General features: G+C 32.0%; 1 protein-coding gene across 1 annotated transcript; it reads left to right on the forward strand.

Annotated features, from left to right (window-relative positions):
• The first annotated feature begins 2,337 nt into the window (after nucleotides 1–2,337).
• LOC121241835 (abscisic acid 8'-hydroxylase CYP707A1-like) lies at nucleotides 2,338–5,770 on the forward strand. Its single transcript, XM_041139686.1, has 9 exons — nucleotides 2,338–2,655; nucleotides 2,772–3,093; nucleotides 3,332–3,481; nucleotides 3,598–3,846; nucleotides 4,085–4,174; nucleotides 4,310–4,388; nucleotides 4,617–4,723; nucleotides 4,826–4,944; nucleotides 5,437–5,770. Exons 1-9 carry the CDS (start codon nucleotides 2,450–2,452, stop codon nucleotides 5,534–5,536), a joined length of 1,422 nt encoding a protein of 473 aa, XP_040995620.1. The 5' UTR covers nucleotides 2,338–2,449; the 3' UTR covers nucleotides 5,537–5,770.
• The last annotated feature ends 1,294 nt before the right edge of the window (nucleotides 5,771–7,064 follow it).

Genomic DNA, 7,064 nt, shown 5'->3' on the forward strand with positions numbered 1-7,064 from the left:
GACACATCTAAAATATGTACAATCTTTTTTTATAATTTTTTTATATAATCATATTTTAAATTGATGGTATTATTGTAAAATGATGTTACTTTTGCAAGTTATTTTATAAAATTATTCATCATTTAAAACATAGTTATATATGTAAAGAGTGATAAAAATGATTGTATTTGTATCATTTTTCCTATTTATATTTTAATAGACCGGAGTGATTGTTGAGGCTTCCAATATTTATTGAGTAATATTACTAATCATTTCAATTCTTATCATTCTTTCATTATTTCATGATCTGATATTAAATAATTAATTGGAGACTATTTATTATATTTTATTTGTAAACTAATAATTTAATGCCGCATTATGAAATGATGAGAAAATAGATGATGAATAGATTTGTTGATATTTTTATATCTCATTCTTTTCGTTTTTTTCATTTGCCCAATATCCTACTATATAGTACTTCCAATAAGTAGCAACCTCGTTTGTTTTCGTAAAAGAGATGAGATGAGTTGAGATAAAAGTTGAAAGTTGAATAAAATATTATTAGAATATATATTTTTAATATTATTTTTGCATGTTTTGGATTTGAATGAATTATGTATTTTATTTTGTGTGAAAATTTAAAATAATTATAATTATTAAATTATGAGATGAGATAATTTTTTTTATAAAAGTGAACCAGACCTAATTTATAGGTTAAATATTTAAACGGATAGTCACTTAAAATAATATAACCTATGAGTAGCCGATTAAATTAACCTCAATAATGCACACTTATGACCCAGCTAGCTGAGTAGCCATATATATATATATATATTTTCCTTTTCCTCCAGTCTAGACTTGCAATATATTACCCTCATAATTAATTTCCACTGGTCCTGCATGCACGTGGCGTTAGAAAAAGACATAAGGGGCCCGAAACGGGTCGGATCGATCGAGTACTGCTGAATGAATTAATCTCAAACTTTCTTTAAAACCCCATGATTTGACAATAATTAATCCCTACGTATATTTATGTCTGTGTCATCATGTATGTGAGTCATATCCTTTAGGATAAGATACTATTAATCTTATACTTTCTTTCCATATATATATATTAATATATATAAGCTATTCTATTTGTAATCTAGTGTACAGAACGTATCAATCATATCACTTACATGATAAGATTTGATTTATAAGATTTAAATTTAAAATTTTTTTTTCTTAATTAAATTATATCATGTAATAAAATATTTACTAAATGTCTTATTCACATCGACTTTTGTAGGATTGAGATAGTATCCTATTTAATATAGGTATTATAAGATTTGGTGGGTTCATTAAATATAATAAAACTCTCATATAAATGTATTTGAAAGACAAAATTGAGGGGATTATGATCCTATCGAATATACTTTAACTTTGACCAGTTGGCAACGAGTTTTGTTTGTGTTTAACATCCACTTGACATGTTACAAAATTTGATAGGATGCAGACTTGTCTCACTTTTATTCTATTGCGATGATTTAACACTATATAATTACTCTTAAATCTTTCGTTTTAAAAATGAAGAGCTACCTACTTTTTTTGAAAAATTATATTTGCAATCTCTATTTAAAGATTGTATGTACACACCCTTTATTAAATGAGAAAAAAATTTATTTTAGGAGGAATATTTTTATAATTTTAAAAAATTTTAAAGATAAAATTACTTAGGCTTGCATTGCAGTCTCTAAAATAAAAATTGTACGTAACATTGCTCAATTTTTTTATGGATAGTATTGTATTAATACAACGAGATAAAAATGTGGACATCGGAATGTGGTATATAACAAAACTCAATTAATTCGTGAATTCTTTTTTTGTTGTGAAATAAAATAGAAGTGACAAGAAAATAGAAAGATTGCAGTATAAACTTATCTTTTTAGCAGTTCAATATCATTTATTTATAATTTCATGTGTTATATAAATGATTCTCAAGACATCCTTTTATAGGTATAGAGGGATAAAAAATATAAAAAGGTGAGACATGAATTACGAGATACATTGATGAATTTAGAAAATTTAAACTAAAATTCTAAGAGATAATTCATAAATGATTCATTTATAAAACTTTCCCTTTACCTTTTTTTTTTTTTTTTTTTTGTTTTTACATTTTTATATATAGGAAGATTATGGATTTGTCTGTATGGCGAAATAATAATGACGTCCCCCATGGACTTGTTGGATGACAGAATGAGTAGAAATTTTGCCATACATACTTTAATTGGACGTATAATTATTCTTGGAATATTGAAATTTGTCCCCATTAGCCTCTACCTGAAACTTGCCCTTCTATATAAGCCTCCACACTTCTCCCTCCCTCTCTGCGCGGCTCAAAGAATATAATATTCTGCAGCACTTCCTCAGAGAGGGGAGGAGAGGAGACGAGCAAAATCATCTGTGCTCGTATAGAGGTCTGAGGGAGCTGATGGAGATGGGTGGATTTTTGTTCTATGTTTTTATCTTTCTCCTTACAACTCTACTCGCATATATATTTCTAGGAGGGGACAAGAAAGAACGTCCCCAAACAAGAGCTAAGCTTCCGCCAGGGTCAATGGGCTGGCCATACATAGGAGAGACTCTTCAACTGTATTCTCAAGATCCCAATGTTTTTTTTGCAGAAAAACAGAAAAGGTCGACACTCTTATCTTATATATAATAAGTTGTGTGTTTATAACTTTGAAACTTTCTGTTCGTTTCTTTATAAACATGAGTTTTGAACGTGGTGGAGTTCATGATGGGTGTTTCAGGTATGGAGAAATCTTCAAGACCCATATTCTTGGCTGCCCTTGTGTCATGCTGGCTAGCCCCGAGGCTGCTCGGTTTGTGCTGGTGACAGAGGCTAACTTGTTCAAACCCACCTACCCGAAAAGCAAAGAGCGCCTGATTGGCCCTGCAGCGCTCTTTTTCCACCAAGGGGACAACCATATTCGTCTGAGGAAGTTGGTCCAAGGATCCTTGTCTCTCGACGCACTTCGGAACTTAATGCAGGGTATCCAAGCCATTACAGCCTCTACCTTGGACTCGTGGGGAGGCGGCCATGTCATTAACACTTTCCATGAAATGAAAAAGGTTGCCTAAATATTTATGATCAACGAGTTCCGTTTCTGGGTCTTCTGCACTTAACCTTTTTGACTTTGCCATTTTGTGCCATTCTCAAGATTGTTTAATTATTCAACTAAGGGGTCAGTCAACTTGGAGACATATCTAATCCAAATGGGTCTCTAAAAAGTTCTGTTCATGCTTCATTCTTATAAGCATATACTATGGTTCGCTCATGATTAAATTGGTCTTCCTCGAACCATTGCAGTTTTCTTTTGAGGTTGGAATACTTGCAATTTTCGGCCATCTGGACTCCCATTATAGAGATGAACTGAAGAAGAATTACTGTTTAGTAGACAAAGGCTACAATTCCTTTCCTATAAGTATTCCTGGAACTCCCTACAAAAAGGCACTTCTGGTAAGCAAAATAGTAAGACTTCAGCAGTCCATTCAAATTCAATTACAGTCCTCTCCAAAGTGACATTTCCAATTGATTTGTTTACTATCTTTCTGTGTCTTTTGGATTCTCTGCAGGCAAGAAAGAGGCTCACAAATATTCTTGCTGATATTATATGTGAGAGGAAGGAAAAGAAATCTCTTGAGAAGGATCTGTTGGGATGTTTTCTGAACTCAAAAAATGAAAAGGGAGAGACCTTAACTGATGATCAAATCGCTGACAATGTCATTGGAGTGTTATTTGCTGCTCAAGACACTACAGCAAGTGTCATGGCATGGATTGTGAAGTATCTCCATGATAACCCGAAACTTCTAGAGGCTGTAAAGGTATGATCATTGAAGCAGCTTCACCATATGCGTGGTCTAGAACTAGTCTCTTTCAACTCCCCCCCCCCCCCCCCCCCCCCCCCCCCCCCCCCCCCCCCCCCCCCCCCCCCCCCCCCCCCCCCCCCCCCCCCCCCCCCCCCCCCCCCCCCCCCCCCCCCCCCCACTTTCTCTGTCTTTTATGTTGGGACACTCAGAGCTCTATGGTCCTATTGATTTATGAAAGCTGCCCTCTTTGCAGGCTGAACAGAATGCTATTCGTAAAGCTAATGATGAAGGTAATCGGCCTTTGAGTTGGAGCCAAACAAGAAAAATGCCAGTAAGTTACAAGGTATGCACTTCAGTATCCATCACAAGCCATGATCATGTTTTGAGTAAATTTTTGTTTTGGTATGTTGTTTTGCCCCAAGGGCAGGGTATTTTGTTGCATGAGCGACTGAGAGTTGGGAAATATGGTTTTGCTCAGGTAGTGCTAGAAAGCTTGAGAATTGCAAGCATCATATCTTTCACCTTCAGAGAAGCAGTTGCTGATGTGGAATACAAGGGTAAGAGGATCAGGACCTAAAACTTATGAAACTAAAAGAACAAAATTAAAAGATTAGGATCTTTTTAGCAGAAAGAAATGCTATGCTTTTTTTTTTTTTTGCCGTTTTGGGGAAGCTTTTCTTCTAGAATTATACATTGGAGGCTCTGATCAGGAAAAATAAATAAATAAAAAAGAAAAGAAAGTAGTACATTTGAGGTCAATAACTGACACTAGAATATGTTGACAGGGTACATAATTCCGAAAGGTTGGAAAGTGATGCCTTTGTTCAGGAACATTCACCACAATTCAGAGTTTTTCTCTGATCCTCAAAGATTTGATCCTTCGAGGTTTGAGGTATGTTACTGTTTCTGCACTCGTGGCCTTTCTATATTTCAAGACAGGACAGATCAGTGATTTTGCATGTTTTTTCTTTTCTATGTTTTACTGTTTGTTTAGGTTGCCCCAAAACCCAATACATTCATGCCCTTTGGCAGCGGAGTTCATGCCTGTCCGGGAAATGAGCTTGCAAAGCTGGAGATGCTGATTATGATCCACCATTTGGTCACCAAATTCAGGTACTACACCGAATAAAATCTATTGAACTCAATTAATTTCATGAGATGTTGATCAATGTGCAGATCATAATAATCTTGGAGATTTCGAGATATAAAAAGTTATAATAATAAAGAAATGAGAAAGGGATAAAGATCTTTGTTGTAAGTTTGGGAGGATCAACGTATAAAATTATGAACAATATAATTCTTCGTTCTAGATTTTGACTCATGCGATATATTTTAAATGATTTTAGAAAGAAAACTGATACATACACAAATAGATTATACAAAGTAAACTCATAAACTGATGTAATTTTATAAAATCAGTTAGATATACTTTATAATAAAAATAACTTTATAATTTGACGTACTATATCAAATCACATCAATTTGTGAGTTTATTTTTGTATAATTACTTTATATCTAAAATATTTTTCTTTTATAAATTAAACTATAAAAGATAACATTTTTCTAGAATTATTTGACAAAGGCATTTTGTTGGTTACTTTGCAGGTGGGAAGTGGTGGGATCCCATAGTGGGATTCAATACAGCCCATTCCCAGTGCCTTTGCATGGACCCCCAGCCAGATTTTGGAAAGAATCTATGGAATAGAAAGCAGCATGCATGGGTTGGAATTATTATGACCCAGATGCCATTTCCCTTTCCAAATTCTTAATTCTAAGTGTATTTTTTTTTTTTTTTTAATTCTCTCTAGCCCATCCCCACAAACTCGTGGTGATGCTAATTAAGATCCTTTATTTTCCCTTAATTTTTGTTTTGTACTCATTGTCATCAAGGAAAGCTTTAGGGTTTGTTTGAGAACACAACTGTTCTCAGATATTTTAAGATTATTTCACTATTATTAACAAATTATTCACTATTATTTTATTTCTACTTACAAATTATTTTATTACTATTCACAGATCATCGATACTTTTAGGCCTCGTTTGTTTTTAGGAAATATCTCATCTCATCTCACTTTATCATTACAATTTTTTCAAATCTCCATACAAAATAAAATAAACAATTTAACTTTTTCAAATCTCAAAACAAAAATAATATTAAAAAATATATTCTAACAATATTTTATTCAACTTTTTAACTTTAATCTTATCTCTAAAAACAAACGAGCCCTTACTCTCAAACCCTTTCTTTTTCTCCCTCATATTCTAGAACAATAGATTATCATTTTCTGCTTCTGAAATTCAATGTATTAAAGTTTAGAAGAAGAGTAGAGCTGAAGAGATTGGCCACAAATTTTGGACACTGAATTTTCAAGTTCACTGACATATATTCTGGAATAGAAATTAAATTAAAGAAATTGCAATGGAAAATTGTATTTCTACCCACACAATTTAGGAGATTGAAATGTAATTAATTAGTGGCGTAAATTTTTGTGTAATGATTGTCCCAACTCTATGATGGGAGACTTATATAGGAATAAATATAAAGTATATATTATTTCTTTTATAAATTTATTCGATAATGTTAAATTACCAATAAATCTTAAAATATGTATATCTATATCTACAATCTTTGTACTAGAATTTGAAAATTAACTCACAAGTCTCAATCCATTTGAGTCATACTTAGGGCCATTTTCAGGTTACGTCAGGAGTCTCAAAAAATGATTAAATAGTCTTAAAAGCTTTTTAATGTAAAAATTAGGTTGTTATAAATTGTGTTACATATATATTAAAATATTTTTTAATCTCAAATAAGGTAAAAAGTGTGTTTGAATAAGACATTCTTTTTTTGATAATTTGGAATGTAGTTCAAATTCTAAAAGAACTATCAATAGACGAAAATACTCAAACCAACTTCAAGATAATTACAACATTTAAATTTGTAAGAATATGTTCATAATTTTTTTAAAAAAAATTAAATGATCATCATTTCTATCTCAGAAAACATGTTTTTAAATTTCTTTTCAAATAAATTTAAGAAATTTAAAAATGCTTTAAATATATGATTATAAAATAATAAATAATTTTTATTGTAAAATTTATTATTTAAACTATAAGTTATAACCCCTAAACTAATGGCTATTTTTGTCACAATAATCCAGAAGATACTCTAGAGCACTAAATGACAGTGGTTAGTCGAAATTTGACTACGTAGCTTAAAAGTGGGTTGTATT

The sequence above is a fragment of the Juglans microcarpa x Juglans regia genome, chromosome 8D, assembly GCF_004785595.1.
Source record: "Juglans microcarpa x Juglans regia isolate MS1-56 chromosome 8D, Jm3101_v1.0, whole genome shotgun sequence".
Lineage (NCBI taxonomy): Eukaryota > Viridiplantae > Streptophyta > Magnoliopsida > Fagales > Juglandaceae > Juglans > Juglans microcarpa x Juglans regia.

What these genes read in the sequence shown, in the direction of transcription:
- LOC121241835 (XM_041139686.1), top strand. Translation starts at nt 2,450, where the DNA reads ATGGAGATGGGTGGATTTTTGTTCTATGTTTTTATCTTTCTCCTTACA. An exon ending in CTTTCCATGAAATGAAAAAG is followed by an intron (nt 3,094 to 3,331) that starts GTTGCCTAAATA and finishes GAACCATTGCAG; the next exon opens with TTTTCTTTTGAGGTTGGAAT. An exon ending in CCTACAAAAAGGCACTTCTG is followed by an intron (nt 3,482 to 3,597) that starts GTAAGCAAAATA and finishes GATTCTCTGCAG; the next exon opens with GCAAGAAAGAGGCTCACAAA.